Source organism: Cryptosporidium parvum, chromosome 4, assembly GCF_000165345.1.
Source record: "Cryptosporidium parvum Iowa II chromosome 4, whole genome shotgun sequence".
Lineage (NCBI taxonomy): Eukaryota > Apicomplexa > Conoidasida > Eucoccidiorida > Cryptosporidiidae > Cryptosporidium > Cryptosporidium parvum.
The window spans coordinates 761,292-785,086 of NC_006983.1; the positions used below are offsets into that span (position 1 = coordinate 761,292).

The 23,795-nt window shown below is 33.2% G+C and overlaps 9 protein-coding genes across 9 annotated transcripts; 3 read left to right on the top strand and 6 right to left on the bottom strand.

The window, feature by feature from the left end:
* Positions 1–26: 26 nt before the first annotated feature.
* On the bottom strand, positions 27–1,940 carry cgd4_3250 (Trm1p. N2,N2-dimethylguanosine tRNA methyltransferase; the record flags this gene model as incomplete). Its single annotated transcript, XM_625906.1, has 1 exon — positions 27–1,940. One exon carries the CDS (start codon positions 1,938–1,940, stop codon positions 27–29), a length of 1,914 nt encoding a protein of 637 aa, XP_625906.1.
* Positions 1,941–2,168: 228 nt separating this feature from the next.
* Positions 2,169–2,456, top strand: cgd4_3260 (putative DNA-directed RNA polymerases I, II, and III 8.3 kda polypeptide; the record flags this gene model as incomplete). The annotated part of the gene is made up of 2 exons (XM_001388037.1): positions 2,169–2,263; positions 2,333–2,456. Coding segments are annotated over 2 exons (219 nt in total), but the record flags the coding sequence as incomplete, so codon positions are not given.
* Positions 2,457–3,631: 1,175 nt separating this feature from the next.
* cgd4_3270 (heat shock 105kD; heat shock 105kD alpha; heat shock 105kD beta; heat shock 105kDa protein 1) lies at positions 3,632–6,052 on the top strand (the record flags this gene model as incomplete). Its single annotated transcript, XM_001388038.1, has 1 exon — positions 3,632–6,052. The coding sequence occupies one exon, from the start codon at positions 3,632–3,634 to the stop codon at positions 6,050–6,052; it is 2,421 nt and encodes an 806-aa protein (XP_001388075.1).
* Positions 6,053–6,602: 550 nt separating this feature from the next.
* cgd4_3280 (hypothetical protein) lies at positions 6,603–8,279 on the bottom strand (the record flags this gene model as incomplete). Its single annotated transcript, XM_625907.1, has 1 exon — positions 6,603–8,279. One exon carries the CDS (start codon positions 8,277–8,279, stop codon positions 6,603–6,605), a length of 1,677 nt encoding a protein of 558 aa, XP_625907.1.
* A 2,290-nt stretch (positions 8,280–10,569) lies between these two features.
* On the bottom strand, positions 10,570–12,117 carry cgd4_3290 (articulin family protein, adjacent paralogous gene; the record flags this gene model as incomplete). Its single annotated transcript, XM_625908.1, has 1 exon — positions 10,570–12,117. One exon carries the CDS (start codon positions 12,115–12,117, stop codon positions 10,570–10,572), a length of 1,548 nt encoding a protein of 515 aa, XP_625908.1.
* A 1,202-nt stretch (positions 12,118–13,319) lies between these two features.
* Positions 13,320–14,114, top strand: cgd4_3300 (articulin family protein, adjacent paralogous gene; the record flags this gene model as incomplete). The annotated part of the gene is made up of 1 exon (XM_625909.1): positions 13,320–14,114. The coding sequence occupies one exon, from the start codon at positions 13,320–13,322 to the stop codon at positions 14,112–14,114; it is 795 nt and encodes a 264-aa protein (XP_625909.1).
* Positions 14,115–14,275: 161 nt separating this feature from the next.
* cgd4_3310 (phosphoacetyl glucosamine mutase) lies at positions 14,276–16,207 on the bottom strand (the record flags this gene model as incomplete). The annotated part of the gene is made up of 1 exon (XM_625910.1): positions 14,276–16,207. The coding sequence occupies one exon, from the start codon at positions 16,205–16,207 to the stop codon at positions 14,276–14,278; it is 1,932 nt and encodes a 643-aa protein (XP_625910.1).
* A 1,006-nt stretch (positions 16,208–17,213) lies between these two features.
* On the bottom strand, positions 17,214–19,301 carry cgd4_3320 (Noc3 like protein involved in nuclear export of pre-ribosomes; the record flags this gene model as incomplete). The annotated part of the gene is made up of 1 exon (XM_625911.1): positions 17,214–19,301. One exon carries the CDS (start codon positions 19,299–19,301, stop codon positions 17,214–17,216), a length of 2,088 nt encoding a protein of 695 aa, XP_625911.1.
* A 942-nt stretch (positions 19,302–20,243) lies between these two features.
* Positions 20,244–22,112, bottom strand: cgd4_3330 (hypothetical protein; the record flags this gene model as incomplete). The annotated part of the gene is made up of 1 exon (XM_001388039.1): positions 20,244–22,112. A coding segment is annotated over one exon (1,869 nt), but the record flags the coding sequence as incomplete, so codon positions are not given.
* Between the last annotated feature and the right edge of the window lie 1,683 nt (positions 22,113–23,795).

Consider the following 23,795-nt stretch of genomic DNA (forward strand, 5'->3'; position numbering starts at 1 on the left):
GGGATAAATAAATGGATTATTTATGATTAATGCTGCCCAGAGTTTTTTGGCCTTGAAATTGGACCCCAATTTGCCTCAGGATTGGGAAGCCATCTAGGCCCATAGTTTGCTTTAGATTCCAACAATACATCAGGATGGATGTCAAATTTAATGTTTTCAGTAGTTACTTGAACATCCAAAAAATTATTATTTTTTTTATTTTTTGATGGGTTTAAAATTGCCCAAGATCTCAAGATATCCATTACAACCTTATTTGGTGCATTCGTTTTAAGGGAAAGCGGATCCCTGTGAAAGTGGGAGGATTTATATCCCAAATGCCTGAGCGCAGAGTGAAACAGCAGTGGCCTGATCATTTCAATACCTAGAAAGTTACAAAGAGAAGGAATATGATAATGTAATACACAATCTTTAAGCTCATCCTTTATTGCAGTTAACAAACCCTTAATTTTCTTATTCATTGTTATTCCATCCAATGTACAATAATCAATATTTACATTCTCAGTATTACTATCCAATTGGTTGCAATTACTAATAGAAAATTCCTCTATTCTTTTGCACTCACTTAACATCTCTTCTACAAAATCGTCATCATAAAGCTTTCCTGTATATATTGGGCCACCTATACAATATTTCCCAGAGAAGCATTCTTTGCATTTTAAATCTCCAGGGCTACCTTCATATAAATTTAGATTGAGTTGGCCTGCTTTATACTTTAGTTTATTATAATCCTTGAGGCTATTTACTCCGGAATCTTTGTTTGCCGATGTATTGCTGTGCAATTTTTTCTCTTCATAATCCAAATTATCCACACAATTTTCAGATTTATTTCCTTCCAGATTTTTCTTTGTTTCTCTCAATCTTTTTTTACAATTATATACTTTTTCTCCAAAGTTAACAATGTGAAAGCTCGGGCAGTTTGTGCATTGAAGTAAAAGTCCAGTTGTAGTTGAAGTATCTTTACAACGAATTGCACTTGTTTTAACCTTAACGAATACTCTGACATAAAAATCAACGCTAATACTTAATAGTGGAATTATACTTTTTTGGTATTTTGCTGCAGTAGTAATAATTGTATTTAATAATAATCTCAATGACATTTCGTGCCCATAACTCTTTTTCAATGCATTTCCTCCATACTTATAAAATGTAACCTCAGGAACATTTCCACACAATACCGGCATATCAGTAGCTGTAAAACATGCAAGTCCATCTTCTTCACATGCATGCACTGTCCCATCAATGAATGGCGCGCAAGTTCCATATGGATCGATATCAACTATAGTGAATCCAGAATTAGATGAGTTAGAAGAATTCGAAACTTTTTTCCCACCTCCAAGAAGAGAACTTATAATGCTTTCAATAGAGAACTGAATAGGTGACTTAACTTGTTTAATTAGGCTTGGAGTTGAAAGAGAGAGAAGCTTTCTGGCATCTGCGCAGATACAGGTGTAGTTTTCTGGAGGAATGGAATTCAATTCAAAATTTTGTTGCATACGCTCAACAGCTACTGGGTCAATATCACCACATACTACATGGTCTATTTCATGTGAGAGCTCTTTAATATATCTTATAGATCTGAGACCAGATGCACCAAGTGGTTCTAAGACAGTAACAGAGAATCTGGAACTACCATCTTCTTTTGATACTATGCTAGTATTACCATTTAAATCATTAGAAGTAAAGTTGTTTTGTTCATTATTTTTATCACCTTCACCTTTAATGGCAAAGTTGAGTCTTTTAAAGTATTTTTCGCTCAAATTCTTTCGTCTTAAAGCCAAAAATGACTTTATTACAATCAAAGAAATGTCTCTATTAAATACCTGAGCAGGATTGTAAAAAATATCATCGTTAGTTTTGTGGATTTTAACTTTTCCTTCATGAATATACTCAGAAGATGAGCCATTCAAATATGAATTAGGGTTTATACAAGACTCGGACATCTTAGCAAATGTTTCTGATCCAGAACAATGCAATTTGAAGGTTTTTTTTTTGATAGCCCCTTCTCTTAAATGTTAGTTTTGACCGTTAATTAATAATACTTGGGTTGCCGCCGTTCAGCGGCAGTTGTTGTCCAAAGAAAAAAAAACTCAAATAAATCAAATAAATTATTCCAATAATTTATTCTCGGGAAGTGGTAAATATTTCACTTGTTTGGAAACAGCTTCAGTATGATCATTCCAGTTAGATGTTTCACATGCGGAAAAGTTATTGGTAATTTGTGGCAGCCATGGCTGGTTTTACTACAGAATAATGTACCTGAAGGGTAAGTTGAATAAAAAGTTTATTCATTAATTTATATTGACTATAATTTTTATTCCTTTGATCATTTTAGAGAAGCTCTTGATAAGCTAGGATTAAGAAGGTACTGTTGTAGAAGAATGATTCTTACACATGCAGACTTGATTGAAAAACTTATGGCATATAACATTCATGAGAGGAAAACTATGATGAATTAGACTAATCGGTTTTTCTAAATAATTCTTTAATTAACTCTAGTAAATATTCAGCAGGGCTAACTTTAACAAGAGCCATAGTACAATTAGCTATTATATAAATTCTAATTAAGTAATCAACATTTTTTTTTCGAATTTTGAATTATATTATTACAATGTAATTTAAATAGATACCTTTAAACATTCCGTAAATACTTCAAAGATATTATAAAATACTATAACTCTAATATACTGAGAATATCTAATTTATTTGAAACTATCTAATAAGATTTAGTCACTGAACCTTCTGATAATAAATGGAAGAATTTTAAATCCTGCCCATGCAACTGCAATAAATTCGAAAAATTCAACTTTGATAAATTTTAGTTTTAGGGTTTAAGAATTTATATCTTACCTGTTAAGAAACGTATTTTAAAAATCAACTCCTTTTTCAATATTTCTGTTGGTGATTCTAGATTTATTAAGATTAGTCGCGAATTATAATTCAACACACACATTACCTTTTGATTCTTTGCTTAAGTTAAACATGTTATACTGCAAAAACCACGCCTCTTATTTTATCAAGTTGGCTTCTTGCCCTTTATACTGAATGGTAAATAAAGGACAAAGCGTCAAATTTTTTATAAATAGGGTACTTCAAAAAGAATTTAACTAATGGTTTACCGCCCAAACTAGGCGCCAACAGGTTATAATAAACAGGGGGAACCCTCTAAAAGAGAGAAGGGTCAAGAAATAATCAACCGATTTGGTTGCAATGAAAAATAATAGTTGAGCTTTCAATGCATACCATTAATTAGAATTATATTAATTATATTCAGTAGAAGAACATGTGTGTGTAGACATATTTGGATAGAAGTGGGGGATATTGTAACAAAGGTATTATGCAGATTCTACAGTAGAAATTAGCAAGTCCACAAGTAAAGATCTTAGGTAGGATTCAAAAGTTAATTTTGATGAGAAACTAACTTCCAGTTGCAAATAAAGAACTTTTAAACTTTTTCATGCAGAAGGGAGGGGTAAACCATTAAAATACCAAGCAAAAGGTACCGGTAAAAATAACTGAATAATGAATTGGTGTCTCATAAGTGCGGTAAAATGGGAACAATTTAAAATTAACTAGAGTGAGTCAAATTTAATAGAAAGTAAAAAAAGAACACAGAAACGTTAAATTTCGAGAAATGTCAGTTATAGGTCTTGACATAGGAACTATAAATGCAGTGGTTGCGACAATTAATAGAGGGGCTGTAACCATTGTGAGAAATGAACTCTCAGAAAGAACGACTCCAATATTGGTTGGTTATACTGACACTGAACGTTTAATTGGCGAGCCGGCTTTGACAAAAATGAAATCAAACTACAGAAACACTTGTAGGTATATGAAACCCTTGATTGGTATGCTCCCAAATAACGTGGTAGAGACGGAGAAACTTTATTCATTGGCGGAAATCACAACATGCGAAAACGGTAACATTGGGTTCAGAGTAAACTATAAGGGCAATCAACAAGTAGTTTCCTTGACTAGTGTTTATGCATCTTTTCTCAAGCGTCTCAAGGAAAACACTGAGAAGAGTACAGGCCAATCTGTTAGAGATTTGGTTATTAGCATTCCAGGATATTATGATAACGTTGCAAGACAAAATGTATTAGATGCTTTACATATTGCAGGGATCAATTGTTTGAGACTTATGAACGAGGAAAGTGCAGTTGCTCTTGATTATGGCATATTCAGATCTAACAATTTTGCAGAAAATGAAAATGTTATCGTAGCCTTCATAAGTTGTGGGGCGGGATACTTTTTTGTTTCCATTGTGAGATTTACTAAAGGCAAGTTTGACATTCTTGCAACAGTTTATGAGAACAGAATTAGTGGGCGTTTAATGGACTACGCTATTATGGAATTTGCTGCTAGAGACTTTAACCAGAAGTATAAGACTGACCTATTAAAAGACCCAAAAGCTAGGTTAAAATTAGAGGATTCTGCAACAAAATGCAAGAAGATTCTAAGTGCTAACCAGGAGGCAGCCTTCGTAACAGAATGCGTCGACGGTGAAAACGATATTAGTATGATGATTGAGAGAAAAACATTCGAAGAGCTTTGCTCTAATATGAGCGGATATATTAACAACATGGTTGATTCTGCGCTAAAGCAAGCTGGAATTAAGATTGAAGATATCTCTTCAATTGAGATAATCGGCGGTTGTAGTAGAATCCCATGGGTTCAACGCGCAATTGGGGCAGCCTTTAATGATAAGGAGCTTTGTAAGACTTTAAATGCTGATGAAACGGTTGCAAGAGGCTGTGCTCTTCAAGCTGCTATGTTATCTCCAGTTATCAAAGTACGTGAATTCAATATGACTGAAAGATTCGCTTATGAAGTTCTTTTGTTTTGGCAAAACTCTGCTGGATCCTCAGATTTCAAATCAGCAACTCTCTTTTCACTTGGAAGCGACTTGAATGTTTTAAAGAATTCCACATTTTCCAAAACTGAACCATTCGAGATTGCACTCAGATATGCACCAAATTCACATACAAATAATCTTGATCTTGGAAGATACCTTGTTGATCTCCCTCCTCAACAAGATTCGAAAGTCAAGCTTTACATTAGACTAGATAAGAATGGAATTGTCTGTCTGGAAAAAGTTGAACAGATTAAAGAGGAAGTAGTAATGGAGAGTGCTCCCACACCAACTCCGGCATCAGGAAATCCTGAAGACTCCAACTCTAATGACGCGCAATCAAATGAGTCTAAACCTGAAGAACAGCCAGCTGCCCCCCAACCTACAATGAAGACAAGGATTAAAAGGACTAATGTACCATTCAAACAGATTGGTGAATTACAAGGATATTTGAGCGAGGAGTCAAAGGCTAAGTTCAAGGATGGAGAAGCCCGTATGAGTACAGAAGACTTGCTGATTCATTTAACACGTGAAAAACTGAATGAATTAGAGTCATATGTATTTGATATGCGCTCTAAAATCTCACCTGGAGGCAATTTAAATCAATATGCAGAGAAGCAATCAATTGAGAACTTCTTAGGGTTCTTGGCACAGGCAGAGAACTGGATCTATGATAACTATGAAAGCACAAAAGAGATCTTTGAAAAGAAGCTAGAGGAACTTAAAGTATATGGAGACCCGATTGAGATGAGATACCAAGAGTCTCTTCAATTAGAGGAGATTCAATCCTATATGAATTCAATGTTTGAGCATTTCCAGAAGGTATGCACAAATGTGGACATGGAATTTACTCCAGAAAGCAAACAGCAAGTAATGGATGGTTTGAATCAAAGATATCAGGAATTTAGTGAAGCTATCAGAAAGAATTTTGAAGATAGAAACAAGTTTGAAAACCTGATTGTTTCTTTAGACTCTCTGAGGCAAATGTGCGATGAAGCCAAGAAATATTGCAACGATAATTTAATTCCAATCCCGAAGGTAACTGAACCAACAAATAATGGAGGTGAAAAGATGGACGATTCTAAGCCATGTGCAGAACCAGGAAACAATGGTGATGTACAGATGGAGGGAGATAACAACGGAGCTCAGGGGGCTGGAGAAACCTCAGAAATCTCGCAAGAGTCAGAGATGAAAGATAATTAGAGAGATTTCTTCAAATTGAACTTTTCTAATTACATTGATTAGAATTAGGCGGAGCTAGATTAGAGTTAAATGAACGCTTTTTTTTTCAAAGATAGAAAGGAACTCTTTTGCTTTGTCTAGTATGAGTTAGTGATATTTCAAATAAATTAATATTAATAAAATTTAACTCTAAACTTTCCTATTTTTTAAAAGCATATCTCCTTAACATGTTAGATTCTCTACTTAGCGTTACTGCATAAATTGCATGCATTTGTTTTGCGCACCGGTAAAGCAGAGATTTGATATGAGGAAAACTTTTACAAGCCAAAATGATTAAATAAGGAAACATTTATTGCTGGTTCAAATATTAATGAGTTTAGAATTCTTTCTTTCAACTATTTGATAACTAATTTAGTTACAAATCACACTAAGAAAAATTTCTGTATAATAGAAAGATAAAAAAAGAAATATTTGTTACATAATATAATATTAACCTTTAAATATAATAAATTTGGAGGGATAATAATTTTATCTGAATAGAAATAAAATCTAGTCTGATAATGCCATTATGTCATTCAGACTGCGTATATGATGCCTCTTGTTTATATTTAGAGTGATTATCAGCCACTTTGGGCTTGGAGGCAGTTATACATTGATTCTGAGAATATAAGTACGGAGGTAGAGGCGGAGGAACCTTCTTACCATTTCTATATCTTGGGCGGTTTCTATCATACTTCATATAGCATGCATTACAGCAAATTTGTTTTTCAACATATGTAGTGGGTGGAATATTACTTGATGGACTTGTTTCAGGTGTAGACGAGATCTGATCTGACTGAGTGTTGAACGCATGGTTAGATTCTTGTTTTAGAGATATCGAATGTTCATCTTTATTGCTTGAATATAGTTCTCCCAAATTAAGAAATCTCCACTGTGAAGTTTGAGTAGTTCCGCAAACAATACAAATAGCAGAGCTCTTGTCAATTTTTCTTCTTCCTCCAATATTTGATTTAATGGATTTTCTAGGCTTTTCAGCCTTTCTACTTTCTTGTCTGAGACCTATTTTAGATACCCAATCCCCTAGTGTGTTGGAGATCTCGAATCCTCCATCAAAATTATTGAGTGACTTTCTAGAATTTGAAGATTGTGATTTACTAATAGGCGAAAGAATTGAGGGAATTGTCTGGGAAGAGTGAATTGGGGAGCTATTCACTGAAATACTACTGCTGCTCACTCCACCCGTAAAATTGACAGATGGTATATTTAATCGGCTTTCTGAGCCTCCAATAAAATTGGCTGTAGGAGTCAAATTAGCACCTACAGCCCCCCCATTACACGGAATTTGAGATAGCGATGCCAATGATACCATATTTGGAGCCTGAGATCCTCCATTTTGTAACTCAAATAGGTTAAAAGGCATAACTGTGGATCCAGTTCCAGATCCAGTTACAGTTACAGTTCCAGCCCCAGCCCCAGTCCCAGTCCCAGATCCAGATCCAGTTCCAGTTCCAATTCCAATTCCAATTCCAGTTCCAGATCCCGGCCTAGATCCCTGTCCAGTTAATGCATTATTATTACCTTGCCAACCAAGATACATTTGTCTAAGTAATGGATTAAAACATCCTGCTGTTGTACCTGCTATTCCGTATCCACCAGCTAAAATTGGAGAATACATAGCCATGGCCATTTGATTGTATAATGCTAACTGTTGATAATAAGCATTCATAGTGTTATTCCACTCTATCTGAGATCCAGGATAAGGAAATAAGCTATTTGACGAATCTACTTTCGATTTTAAACTCCCTTCATCTACACTGAATGAATTGAAACTATTCGAGTTATTACTCTGAGAGTTATTGACTAAGCTTGGAGGAAGCAGTTGAGCACCTGTTGCTGGGCTACATGAAGAAAATCCAGCTCCTAATCCTGTATTATTAGAAGTTGATCCTCCATTTGGGAAGTAACTATTTGAAGCCATTTCTTTATTCTTCATCTCAGTAATTTTTGAAAATATTGAATAAAAGTTACTCAGGTTTGAATATGCGTCATCTCTTTCATTTACTATATTGCATCCTGGTGACGAATTCGCACTAATAAACATAGTAGGAGGACTATCAGGAACATTCTGAGATGCCAGCTTGCCAGTTGTTGAGTAGATAAGCATAGGATCTTGCGCCAAATCTGAAGCTTTGACATTACTCATCTCGGGAATTGCCTCTTTGGATATTAGATTTGTGCTGAATGACATTTGGATTAATTCTTTTAAAGTTTTGAATAACTAATATACTCTATTAAATAACTGATAGTTAATTGGCCAAAGCCAAATTATTTTTATTAATTTCTGATATGCACTGCTTTATTTTATATATTCCTTAGTTTCCCCGTCTAATTATCAGTGCATTTTACTTTCATTCGTGACCTTTCTTTTTTTTTGTTGCTACTGACTGAAAAAGAAGCCCTTAGAAACAACTTCCTCACTCCAACCAGATACCAGAAATCTGCTCAACTCACCTTATCAATTTGCTAAAACCTTGACTCACTTTTTCGATACTTTTTTTCTATTCTGTTACCTTGATCTTTATAACTTTTGCATCACAAAGATTTAATTATAGTACTTAACCACTTTATACTCACTAAAGCCTTGAATTTTACCTCTTCATATAATGATATATTTGCAGGCTAATTATCATTACAATCTCCCTTGATAATCTTTTTCTACTTTTTTCTAATGATCTGTAATCTAAAATTATACCGTTACTTGCAATTAATGATTTTAACGTCTTGCCTCTTGTCGAGAAGCTAAGGCGCCAACACTGCTCGATATGATGTTTGTATGGGATTTCGCGATGGGTAAAAAATTATACAATTTTTTTTTAGTTAATTTTCCTCTAAAAAGTACATTTTAGAGCCGATTATAGTGGATTATGATAGCTTTAGTTTCTAGTTCTTGCATTTTCTTCATAAAGAATTCATTTTTTTTTTTAAGATATTAATTATAAGCATACAAGTTATTAAAGACAACTCGACAATATTTTTTTGTGACTTATTAGTAAACTTATAAATAGTTAATCCTATTTCGGATTTGGTCTTTTATAATGAATTACTCCATCTTACTAATGATAATTATTATTCGCATGCATTATATGTGTGAGCCAATCATTTAAATCATTAACCAAAGACTATAGTAAAAGTGACTTAAAAAAAATTAGGAATATTTTTGGTGCTTACAGCTATACATGATCTTTTGTTTATCTGTTGTTCTTTACATTATTAAATCATCTTCAAGCCTGCTCAAAATTATAAAATTTGATTAATAGTAAATACTACAGAATATGTATAGAAGCTCAGTTGGATACGCATACAAACGAGTTATGTGCATTATTTAGAAAATAAATAAAAGTTACTTTATTAATGTGTAGAGTAGAATAAACCGAGAGAAAAAAAACTTTTAGTTTAAAATTAACCTTTCAAATTATTAAACTATTAACATCAAAACTTTCCTCCTACTGATAGTTTGGTCTACTATTCTTTTCTACTCTTATTTCTTCCCACCATGAAGGCTGTGCAACTTCAACCGGAGGATCCTAAAATTTTTTTATTCATTAGTAATAGATCCTTGAATATCAACTACCCAACTATTTTGGAAGTTCTACTTAACTTACCCTACAACAACCGAGTATCTTAAATAAAAACAAAGGATCAAAGTTCATTCTCTTCAAGCTGTTTTACTGCAATTAATTCACTTGTTGAACTCTGTGGGGTTCTCACAATGTTTGATTAATTTTCAGAGGTAAATTGATTTGGCGGCACGTCCAAAGTAAGTTTAGTTTTTTTTTAGTACCTATTTTAACGTAGAATTGATAATGCAACAATTATTAAAAATTACGTATTGAACTTAATAGAAAGTTTTGATAACGAAATACTGAAATGGTAACAGAAACTTTAAATAACGAGTCAAAACATGCAAATAGATCTTAGTAGAATTCTAGAAATAAGTGAAAAACCTAAACTTTAGATTAAAGGTAGTATTATGTATTCCGGGAATACATAATAAATAAAAGGTCATCCATCCTCTCTTTTCCCTTCCTGCAATATCTCTTGCCAAATTTTCCTTGTATCTTAAGAATTGCCTTTCCCGTAAATTAGAAATCCTTTTTTGATTTTTTCATTATACTTTTCATTCTTAAGTTGAAAAAAATAATATAATAGTAATAATACCTTCCTTATAAGATGGTGAGAAAAATTTTATCGTTTCTTAATATAATTACAATAGAATAGTAATAACAGCACCACTATAGTGAGATCAATATTGCATTTGTGCATACAATGTAAATTCAGATATTCTTATCTTGCGAATATTAAGCACTACTTCGACAGCTTGGTCTCTTTCTATCCCTTCTATTTTTCCTCTCTACTCATTAAAATGAGATTAGTAAACATTCTAATATAAACAAAGAAAGTCAAAAGCATCGTGTAATAAAGATTCTCTACTATTCATGAGGTTTAATAATTGAGGCAAGGAATCTCATTGTAATGCTTTATTGTTCCAAACTTTCAGAATTTACCTCTTCCTTTGGATTCTCACTTGCATTGCAGCACATTGAAGTTATTGAGAAACCATCGTGATGCGATGCTTCAATAGCCTCAGGCTTTATTGGAATAATATCCTTCGGCATGCTTAGAGGAGCAGCGCCTAAGACTGCCATTGGAATACATTGTTGAACTGGATAAGTGACAATAGGTGTTTGATCCATTGGACCTAATGTGTCAACATTGACGACTTCTTTAGATTCAAGTCCTCTAATTAGATTCTGAGCTCCAGAAGGAAGTGAATCAATATCAACAACTCCAGCAGCAGCTTCACATCCACATAATGAGATCTGGTGTGGTGCTAAGTTAACCTGCTGAGGTGCACCGGTTACCAAATTATATACAGCCTGTTGTTGTAACATAAAGAATTCTTGAGTATACATTTCTTGAGTTTGAATAGTAGGTGTAAGAATCCATTGGTTTTGTAAATATGTCATCATTAATGGATTTCCTGGAGACATTGGTAAAGGATCCCACAATTGTCTTTGCAAGTTCATTTGTCTCTCGAAGCTCTGCATACGTTCTAGGCTTGGTTCCTGGTTGGAGTCAATACCATCCATTGCCTCACGGTATGGTGTAATCATCCTATCAATTTCCATCTCGCCAACTAAAACTCTTCTTTCTTCTAATAAATCTGCATTAACCCTCATCCACATTGCATGGAAGTCAGCCTGTGATAATTCTGCGGGATTCATCAAGTGAACATCCATCTCTCTCTCTCTCTTTCCAAATTCAACATCAACAGGTACTGGTTTGATAATATCTTCATACACAAAATAGGGAACTTCTCTTACACATTCCACCTCGTATACTTCCTCAGTCATCTTAAACTTTGGAACTACTCGCTTTCTTACTGGAATTGGAACAAAATGATCACGGAATTCCAAAACTGGAACATGGACTGGAACAACAAAGGGCTTTGGGACCATGTATGGCACGGGAAGCTCAATCAAAGATGGAACAGCGTCTCCTACTGCAACTCTTGTGATGCTAACAACAGTGTTTTCATCGATCTCAATAGGGTTTGGTGGGAAAATTGGGAGTGATTCAGGGGCGTTAATAAAAGGTTTTTCTGGTTCCTCTACATATGTCACCTTTTCTACAATCTTCTCAACTGTTTTATACTCGACAACAGGTTTGGTTACAACCTTCTCAACAATCTCCTCTTTTGGAACGTATTTAACGTTATACCTCACAACGGGATCCTCGATAATTTTTTCCACTGTCTTAATTACTGGAACCTCCACAACTTTCTCTCTATATTCAGGAACTATACGTGGAACTGTTCTCACTACTTCCTTAACTTCAACATCTGGTACTACAGTTTCTACCAACTTAACTAAAGGTATTCCTCCCTCAGCTACGCCACTTGTCGAGCTTTCTTCCGGGATTTGGAGCGATGGAACCACATATCGCTGCTCCTGAACTTCATCTTCAGCAAAGCGAGCATGGTGCTCACGTCCCGAGGTCTGACCTGAACGCTCACTATTACTCATCTTAATTCTATTTTTCCCTTGTCCTCTTATATCTCTTATTCTCTCCTGCTATTTTTTTAATACATGTATTAGACATAGACATAATGAATTTCCATATAGCACACAAACTCTACGTCATGCTTTATTAAATTTTTGATCCCAATTATCTCACAATTAAATAAAGAGCACTTTACCGCCATGTCTTGTATATGATCTTTAAAATTATTTCGGAAATAGCTAAAATTGTTATTGGAGTTTAATAATAAACACTTGTTACCTGATTCATTAGTTATTCTTAGAATTGTTGTGTCAAATGTAATGTTTAGTATTTTCTTTATCCTTCTGAATTTTTTTTTCCTATTATTGCAACTTTGATTCCCTGTTTCTAGACAACATTATGACAGAGGATTATACAAGAATAGCATAATTCGAAATTCTAAAAATATAGATATTCTTTCAGCGAGATAAATCTGCAAATCCTATACGAGAGTGCCATCAGTTATGGCCACTTCCTCTTGCTTCTAAACCTAACGTTTCTTAATCATGCACCTGTAACATAGAGCTAAAAACGTATCAAAGAGCTATATTATTAATAATATTAACTATTCAATTCAATATTAACAACACTCAAACGGAGAATCAAATTTTCTCTATTGCATGCAAGAGTTGTCCATGCAAAAATGTTGCATGTGGGATGGCGCTATTTTAAATAATCTGCCTGCTTTAATGATATATTAAACATTTAGAAATAAATAAGAAGGAGAATTATTGTGTTAGGAATTAATTCATTTCTCAAACTAATAGCTGTAATAATCTAACAATAACTTTTTTTACACTCAATGTTGCACTTTATTTTGATCCATCACTTATATTTCAATAATTATTGAAAAATATAAATTTACTTTGTTGTAGACGAGACGTGAAGAACTGTGATAGCATGTGCGTACGTATATATTATAAAGTAATATATGATGTATGATAATGTAAGTAATATTATATATATAATCAATTGAATAGTATAATAAATGCGATAATCTGATTAATAGAAAATCAGAAAATATTAGCGGTATTTGAGTAGGAGAAAAGCAAAACAATAAGTTTTAAGGCTTGAATTAAAGATCGTGTGCGAAGAAAAAAATAATTAGGGGGAAAATTCCAACTTTATATTGAATTAGGTAATTATTATATATTTAGAAAATAATAATTGATAATAGAAATTAAAGATGCCAGCAAAGAAGAATAATGGTGGACAAACCGATAGAGATTCAGAATCAGGATTAACTGATCGTCAATCTAATAAAGTTGAAAGTAACATAGTTGAAGTGCCAGAATTGCATTTCCATGAAAAATATTCAGCTGTGAATATCCCTGTGGTACAGGAGAAGATTAGATATGAAACAAAGGAGGTGATTCAAGAAAGAGAGGTACATGTAGTGAAGCCAGTCGTTAAGGAGAAAATTGTTGAAGTTCCAAAATATAAAGTTGTTGAGAAAGTTGTTGAAGTTCCCCAAGTTGTTGTGCAGGAAAAGCTGATCGAGGTTGAGAGAGTGGAGGTCACTTCAAGAAGCAGAAATCAATCAAGACCAATAAGTCCGGTGGAAAAGAAACAATTAGATATTGTTACGCAATATCGTCAAGTCCCAAAGCCAGTAGAAGTTCCTATTGCATTTTACTCTGCTATTCCTGTTCCTATTTTGATAGATAGAGCAGTTCCTGTTCCAATGGAATTGCAAATTATTCAAGATATATTATGTCCAAAGATTGAGGCGATCTATAAAGACATTCCAATTCCAATTCCAGTTAAGAGAACAATTGAAAAACCTGTGCCAATTGGTCTATATGATCAGCCAGAACTTCTCCAAAAATACCTTCACGACCCTAATGAGCCATTACCAAATCCAGTCGCAGCTTTAGAGCAAATGGCTCAACAAGCATCCATGGCTGCTGCATTAAACCAACAAAATATGATGCAAATGATGCAACAGCAGGGCAGTGTACAACAAGAGCCTCAAGAGTAAACGGAATTTGTTGTGTTTCTACTCTGACTACCGAAATTAAGACAAATAAAAAAAAATAATAAAAGAATAGATTGTCAAAACTTGTTGTATTTAATATTTAGTTAATTATTATTTATATGTTAATATAAATACTTTTTTTTCGGAGGCTTATATATAATAATTTAATCTTTAGAAAAGTACTTGATGAGTAGATCCTTGATAAATCCCATAATATCTTTTGCTCTTTCTAATGTTGGTGATTCTACATATACCCTTGCAACTTCCTCAGTGCCTGATGGTCTTATAAATGCTCTGGAGTAATTATCGTTCAAATTTGAGATATAATTATCAATGCTTTCCTGTATTGCTTTTGGTTCAACTAGAAATTTTTCTGTTTCTTTATCACATATTAGAGTCTCGAGGTCGCATCTATTTAAATAGACTTTATCTTGAATGACATTAAGATCGTCATAAAGGCGCATAGAAAATTTGCAGCCAAATCTGGTTTGTATAAATTTTCTTGCAACTTCAAATGCAAGCATATCAGAGATTGCATCTCCAATTACAGGATTAAACAAGTTCAGGAAATAAGTTAATAATCTGCATGAATTATTATTTATCCCAAATTTTGACATCTCTTCAACCCATGATTTTAACTTGTCTTCTTTGTGAATTACAGTTCCATGGCCATTTGCCTCGAAATATACTGCAATGTCATATTCTTCTGCTTTTCTGTGGAGATGCTTAACTCCAGTTGGGACACAGTTAATAGAAAATCTGAAATATTTTGGATTTAATGCACTAAGTAAATCATTTAGATACTTGGTACTAGCTCCATTAGCATATGCTGTTTGGATTACACCTAAACACAAAGTGGGAATTGTGTCTGTTTCAACTGTTATCTCTCTTATGGATTGACTTAATAGGGTAGCAACCACAAGAACATAGCATGCTGAAATTCTATCTCCATCAATCAAAAAAATTTCAGAATTATCATTTTTATGAAAATGATTAGGTACAAAGTATATCAATCTGTCAGCATCCCCATCAAAAGCCGCAACATAGTCAACTTTATCTGAATCATAATCTTGGTAAGAATAGAACCCAACAGGAGGGAGGGTATTTTTTTGAATATGTTCTGCTCCGCAGCCATCATTAAGTTTTTCAGGATTATCGCAGTTAATCATTTTTAGACTCAAACCAGCATAAGATAGTATCTTTGAAACCCTATCAGCGTGGTATTTTCCCACGCCATTCGCCACATCTACCAACAAGATCCCATTTTCATTTATCTTGTAATTTTCAATTTTGTTGGGTTTTGCCTTAAAAAAAAGATGGCTATTTTGAGTAAAAAGGAATGAGTGATCATCATTTTGTATCAAATTCACTAACTGTTTAAAGTAATATTCATGATAGGCAAAGTAAACCTCAAAGAACGATGAGACCATTTCACTCTTATTTTGGTTGCTACATTTCTCCAAGTCTTTAATAAGATTTTCGAACATTACAGTTTTTTTAATATCAATTGGAACTCTGTCGATGATCAATCCATTTGCAAATGCTACCATGAAATGCAACTGCGGAGTAGTCGTAAATCCAAAGTTTAAAAATCTCGAGATTCCGAATTCTGATATAAATCTCTCAATAGACTCTAGAATATATTTTGATGATGGTCTGGTATCGAAACCTACTATTAGTTTTGCTTTTGAAAGCTCTATTTTGTTTAGCTCATCATCGCCTAATGCCAACTTCTCCTTGAAATAATGCATCAATACTCTCACTGGATTGCTCGCATCCTCATGGTTTACAGCATTAAAGCAAATTTGCTCAAAATCTTTGTTCAGCATACTTCCTGTAACATCCACAATCTTCACTCCATTATCTTGAATTGGGTTATGCGATGCTGTTATTACAACCCCGACCCACTTTTGTTCCAGAATACTTCTTAGGCAAGCAATTATTGTGCAAATCATAGCCACTTGTTCTACTCTATGTGGATTCTCCTCATAATTCATTCTGAATCCAGCTGTTCCATATATTAATGGCCTTAAACTTTGTAACTTTCCACATTTTTCTATTAGAACTTTTGTCACTCTTTCTTCAAATTCGCTCATTTAAAATTAACAATTATTTTTCAATGGCCTTTCAAGTTTTGTATGCAAATTTTATGCTCTTTCCATTTCTGTCTAATTTCTTTTTATTTTTATAATGCAATGACGTGTTATTTAAAATGACTCCTAGCCCCTCCCTTCCCCTCCCCGCCCCCCAACGCGCATGTAAATACCGGTATAAACGCAATGAAAAACGCATGCAAAATCTTTGTGGACATAATTACGTGTATGCGTTAAAAGGAAGCTGAGGAAGAGATACTGTTAATATTGCGAGTCGAAGTATAGTTGAAATTGAAAGCATTCAAATTTATTCTATTAATGAGCTTGTAAAACAATCTGAAATTAATCAATTACTGAGAATATCATCCACATTATTTTTGGGTGAACCTAAAAATCTTCTTTTTTCTAATCATAGAATCATTTAGATTTGTTCAAAGTAGCAATCAAAAATAATGGAAGATCAGCCAATACAGCAAGAAATAAATGAGGAGCTCGAGGATAAAACCAGTGAATTCAAGGGTATGCAAGAAGTTAGTAATTTAGAACTGAATGAAAACAATGAAGAGAGCATTGAGTATTTTCAGAATGAGCGAAAGTCAAATGAACTATTAGACTCCAAACCTTCAATTCAGGAAAGCAAAATTTCAAATATAATTGAAGCAAATACAAGCAATGAAAAACTATATGTTAACATCAGAAATGAAAATGTAAGTTTAAGAATATTATTCTAGGGAAATACATCGATAAATTGCCCCTTGAACCAATAACGAAAAACATTTAATAAAACGAAATTTTAGGGAATCTATAAAGAAAAGATTGACCCAAACAATTTTTATGAAATGTTGAGTTACGAGCTATACAGATCAAATGGGATAGAAAGGGACTATCCAATTGATTTATGTTTAGATATTCAGGAAGATATTGATAATATATTACCATTTCTACAAAAGTCAATAATTAATAGAAAGAAATAAACTAGATAAATTATTATAATTAAGCAGAAACTGATTTACATATTAACTAGTTTCAAAATATAATATAATGGCTTGAGCTCTTCAATCGCACTTTTTGAGGGCTCATCATCGCCAGCAGGGAAGGTTTCTTTTCTACCAAAATATCTCCTTATTGAAATAACCGCATTTTTTCGAACAGTATTATCAGCAGATTCAGATAAAAGCATATTGCAACCCAATTTAAGTGTTGCGTTTGAATTATTATTCTCTATTATTTCGTTAAAAATGTAATATAAAGAGACTTCTTGGTATTTCCATGCAGATAATATACAATTTGCATCAATTGGGAAGTCATTACATGGAATGCCTTCTGGATCTAAAAGAACTCTAAGCTTCGGAAATTTGATAATTATTTGACCGCAAAGCTTAATTAAGAAAATACTCGAATCAACTTCACCAGATTTGCACAATACGAGTGAAATTTCTGCGATAACAATTATGAGACGGTAAAGATAGCTCGAATTAGAACTTGAAAAAATGCTTGTATTAAGAATGACTGTTGGTAGCTCTTTATCCTGAAGGGAAATACTCATCTCTTTCAAGTAATTAGAATCAGCTTTTTTAGGAGAATTGAGAATATTCTTCATTTTTAAATGTTCTTTCTCAAGTCTTAAAACAAGATATCTCAAAATCCAAGAATTATCTTCAAGTTGTTGCTCATTAAGTTGGTTTCCTCTTTGAAGTAAAGAAAAGCAACATTTAAGTACCATTACAAAACTTTTCCATTTTAGATTATCACTCTTATAGAGCTTTCCTTTTATAATTTCAATTAACTCAGATCTTATCTTCAAGCTTATCCTATTACTATACTGAGATATTCCTAGATAAACATGTTCAAGTTCATCCAAATCCAAAAGTAAAACTTTCGAGTAAAACGTGAAAAGGTGCTTTAAAATTTGTTCCTCTCTTTCTATAAGTATCTCAACCTTTACTCTAGTTGTACTTGTCTGTTGTATCTCATCAATAATTTCCTTGCTAATGGTGTTGGTGTTTGGACCAAAAATCCTCCTAAATTCACTCCTTGACTCTTCTATTCTATGCCAAGGAGCGTATTTAGTGAATGGTATAAGGATCCATTTTGAAAGTGTGAACATATTTGCGGCATTCTTCTTACTCTTTCTGTTAAATAAAGTCTCATGTATCATATTCACTGCTTCAACTCCTGTTTCAAGAGATGCATCGTTGGCTAACATGTTTGTTAATCCTTCACAACAGTAAGAAAGGCAAGATCTCGTCTGAAGATCTTCTTCATTTCCTGACATTAAAAATAATATGATCATTCTAAGTAATATAGTATGGTGATTGAAGTGATATGTCGCATCAAGTAAATCCATCGTTGACCTTAAAATGGCAGATTTGTTTTTAGTGATGGTTGTATTATTTTTAACACCAAACCCAAGTATTTTCTTTAGTAGAAGGCATGTTCTCTTATAAATATTGAGAATTTTCCTCTCAAAAGAGTGTATTTTTTGAGTTTCTTTTCTGAGACTTACTTTATCATTTGAAGCATCAGAACCTGCGCCTTCTAAACCAATTATTTGACTTGAAATCTTATATCCAGGAACAAGATCTTTCACAACTATCAAAAGAGAAATAATGCAAAGCTCAATCGGGAAATTCACAGTACTCTTATTTAAATTACTTGAATTCCAATTTTTTTCGCAATACTCTAAAAGTACTGTGAGCAATTCAATATTATTTTCTGGGTCAGCCATTACCAAATCACAAATTTTTGCAACATCTTTTGGTCTTTTTATTGAAACAATTTCATTATTAAAGTTATCGTCATTGTCATTAACTTTATTCTGTTTAACTTTCTTTAACTTAGCAGCTTCCTTCTTTTTTAGATCTTTTAAACGTCTCAACTCAGTTTTTGAAAGAATTTGCATATTTTCTTGACTTTTCCCCGTATTATCCCCTTCCAGATCTTGTTTTGCCTTCTTATTTACATTGTTTGTAGGAATATGCCACCCTTTTCTCTTGTTATCTAAAATAGGTAACCCTGTTAGAGTATCCGCATTATCCGACCATTTTGCAAACTGAGTGGCTCTTCTTGCTCTTTCGTACTTTTCTTCAATTTCCATGCTTTCCTAGTAAAGTAATAATTCCAATATTACCATAAAAAAAAGATTATTAAAGTTTTATATACTCTCGTTAGTTCACTTGATAATCCCGCAGCTATCAGCCATGTGCTTATTCAATGAGGCTACCAGAACATAAAACCGCAAGAAGTCTAACTCTCCACTTACAAATCTATAGCTACGATTCTTATATTAAACTTTTAATACACTTTTTCCTATTTTAAATTCAGACTTGTCAGCCTTTACAATTTTTATATACAAAAGGGCGCTCCAACTCAGAGAGTAGTAATATTACAAAATTCCTATAAACTTATGGCGCCAAAATTTTATTATTTTTTTACAATTCACATTAGGCAATTCAATGCAAAATTCAGGTCTTTGAGAGACAAAGGGAAAATCATATTTCATAATTTGTCAATCCTATAATTGTCATTTTGAATAATTGTTCTGAATAGAAAAGGCAATAAAACTTCTCATAGTTATGTCCGCCTTTTTGATATTAAATTTGTTTTTTGATGTTTAAGAAAGATTTTCGAATAGAATTGAAAAATTATTGAGCTCCTAAAATACATGCATTCATACTTGCATGCATGCACACACAATATTTAGTATCTAGCTCCTTATTTAGATTTTTGATGAAAATGAGATTACAAGTTTTGAATCAATAGGACACAAGCTTAATATGAACTTACTCTTTAAGTTAAGGAGCCAAGAATTAAGAATGTTCGAAGGTATTACATAATATTTTTATAAATTTCAAATTCTCTCTTCTTTCCCTTCTTCATTCCGCAATACTCTAAGAATTGATTAATAAGTAGATATTGATATTCCAATCGTATTTAAAGAAATAACAAATACTTATACTTTTGCTAAAAGCGCCTATAATCTAAACGTTTTTTTTACAAACAAACAAGAAAGATCATTTAGAGGTAAACTGGTAAATTCTTAGTTAATCATGTAATCCAAAAATTCGTTCCAGTCCACAACTCCATCGCCATTTGTATCAGCAGCCTTAATAATACTATCCCAATCTTTGTGAACAAGGAGCTTTTGGTCACCACTACAAAGTACCTTCTCAAACTCATTCACTGATAGCTTTCCATCGCCGTCAATGTCCATTTTATTGAAAGCTGCCCTTATAACACCAAGTTCGCTGTCCCTCCATTCATAGCATGCTGCCAAAAATTCGGTATAGCTAATAAATCCTGTATCATCTACGTCCATTGACTGAACAATTCGATTAATATCCCATTGTGGAACTCCAGCCGATTGTAGTCCTGAAATAAGCTCCTCTGGAGTAAGAACGCCATTTCCATCCTGATCTAGTGACTTAAATGCCTTGGTTATCTGCTTAATCTGGGGTCCAGTTACGTTTAATTGGTGTGCCATCATATTTACTAACGCATGTTTGAGCTGATTTTGCTTCATATAATTCTTCAAATTATGAAGCAGCCTATTATTGATGCAAATCGGTTCATTGTTAGATTTTGAATACCTGAACCAAGGATGTGAAAGTACCTCTCTAGCTGTTGGTCTACAAGCTGGATCTTTTTGAAGCATTAATTGTAGTAAATCTATTCCTTCTGGAGTAATATGTACGCAATCCTCTTCATACTTTGGCTCTGTATTCAAAACACTGTTTCGTACTTCCTTTATACTTCTTCCTGTGAATGGAAGTGTTCCTGCTAAAAGAAAGTACATTACAACTCCTGCACTCCAAACATCACATTCCGTCGTAATATCACGCAAAAATACTTCTGGCGCCATATATAGCACAGTACCAGCCGCATGATTACTATGGTCATCCACAGATTTAAAGATTTCTGCCAATCCAAAATCAATAATTTTTATTGAAGAGTGGTGTGATTTCTCTTGCATCAAGATATTTTCTGGCTTTAAGTCTTTGTGTACTATATTTCTAGAGTGAAAATAGGCTAATGCTGCCATTATTTGTCTCATTATGTGTGCTACATATCTTTCACTTAGTCTGAAACCTTTAGATACTGCCTCATGTATACGTTCAAAGAGTTCCCCTCCTCCACAATTTTCCATAATAATGTACATGTGTTCTTTGTCTTCGTATACCTCGAAGATTTTAATAATGTTTGGATGGTCTAAACTTTTCAAAACTGCAACTTCTGCTTCTATTTGTTCTAAACTCATATTCGACAAAGATCTGTCAATTATCTTGCATACTCTTGTTAATCCACTACATCTCTCTCTGACTAAGAAAACCTTTCCGAATGAACCCTCTCCAATTTTCTTATCAAAACTAAATATGCTTTCAATATCATCAGCTTTCTTTAAAGAAGTTCTACGTACAAATTGGTCGCGGGTAACCAAAATCGACTTTTCTGGGTAGTACTTTTCTCTTATACTATTCAATAAGTGCCAAAAGAATTTTGCAAATTGCTCGAAATTTAAAAAGCCTGTTTTTCCAACATCATACTTTGCAAATATTACTTTAAGCATTTTATCATCTATTGGAGGGAGCTCCAAGTTTATTGCTAACCTCTCAAGCAAGCGTTTAGTTTCCGTATAATTTAATTTACCTCTTTTCTCTTCGTCAAACTGAGAAAATGAAGATTTTGCACTTTGAAGAAAAGAACTCTTACTTGACAAAGCCATTGCCAAACGAGTCCGGATTGCCTCTAAATTACTTTGCTCCTGCTCTTGGTACTGATCCTGGTCATCCACACCATAATCATAGTACTGCTCTTGGTTTGAGTCTTCCAACTGCCCTACATTTGCGTAGTCTATATATTTATCGTATTCATTTTCCACAAATCCGTCGTCAGTATATTCACTACTCATTTTTTAGGCTTATTTTAACTGCTTATAGCTGATTATAGTATTTTCTATGGGAATTTTTTTTAAAAAAATACCTTCACAAAAAACTGACTTAATTTGAATTTTTCTTAATCTGCCTCTAACCCAAGCTTTTTTTTATTCAAATACAAAAACTTTCCCTCCTTATTTAAATAACTAATTAATAAGATATTTATCTTCCTATTTTTAGCAATTAAACTGAACTAATTCTTGTAATTTGTGGTGTTATTCAAGCCTTTTGAGTTATTTTTTAAGTAGCATGAGCTAAATCTAAAAGTACGCGTATGACGTTTTCTATTTGCTCATAAAACCATCAAAAACTCCTCAAAAGCTTTAACAGTGGGTACATATATGCTTGTATTTAACTTCGACCTTTTTATTATTCAATTTATATGTTTTTTCACAGTCTATTTTTTACTTATTCTTTTTTTCTGTATTCATTACATGCAATTTTTATGTTCCTTAATTCCCGCCTAACTATGCCAGACCTTTGAAGTTAGTATGTTACCGCTTAAAATTAAAAGAGTAAAAGTAAAAGGGGGGAGCGAGAGATATAGTAAAATGCAGTTTATTTTGAAAATTTTTGTGAAGGATTTAAACATTCCCCATTGATTTCATAAGTCTATCTAAGCTCGTTAGTTATATTCAATAGAGGATATGTTTGGTGAATGGGTTAACTCTACTTCAATTTATCAAGACTGGATTTCTCTAATTTAAGCTTGGTGGCTTTAATATGTATCTTCATTTGCCATTTTGAGGTAACTTTACTGCATTAACAAAATTTGAGTTTCCAGAGACTTATACTCGAAAATTTTTTTTTGCATATTCGTGGATTTTGAGTTTACAAATTGAACAAAATTCCCAAATTAAAAGCCTGTATCGTCGAAAGATTTTTGAAGTACAGGTCGGTATGCAATAGAAGAGATAGGGGAAAGAGGATAGTTATTTAGAAAGACACTTGCGTTTAAGAACGGATGTTGCTCCTCGAAAATATTGGTTTCCGTTTTTAGTGATTTATGTCCTTAACCTATATTGAAACTCTAGACTTGTAATAGTTTGTTCTAATAAAATAATAAAGATAATAAAACTAGGAGGAACTTAAGTGGGGAAGTTAACCACAAAACAAGGAAAAGTATAATTGAGTTTAAGCTTAGTGACGAGTTCTCCCAGTTAAAACTAAAATGACAACTTCCTTCTTGAGCTCGAAGATGTGTCAAATATGAATTTGTATGCATTCATTTGTTTAGGTTCATCTCATACATCTAGAATCGTATATTTTTGATTTACAATTCAAAATATTTACAAATATAAAAAGGAAAAATTCCGCCTACGTATAAAATCAATACGTTAATTTACTGCATAGTATTAAATGCTTTACTTACAAGAATTACAAATATTTTAAAAAAAAAAAATCCCTCCATTTTATCTTATAAACTGCTAATTAATGTTATATAAATTTACACATTCTGCTATTTAATTTTTTTTAAAGTATTCGACGTGGAAATGGCGCCATGTGTGGCGCCTGGATGCAGAATAGAGGAAATTCCAAGTCAGTGAAATAGAAATCGAAGAATTTGAAAGAATATTAACGTAAAATTTGGAGATAGATTTTCTCTATTTATCCGCTAAAACAGGCTCCCGTCCGCCTTATAACACGGCAAAGTCTAA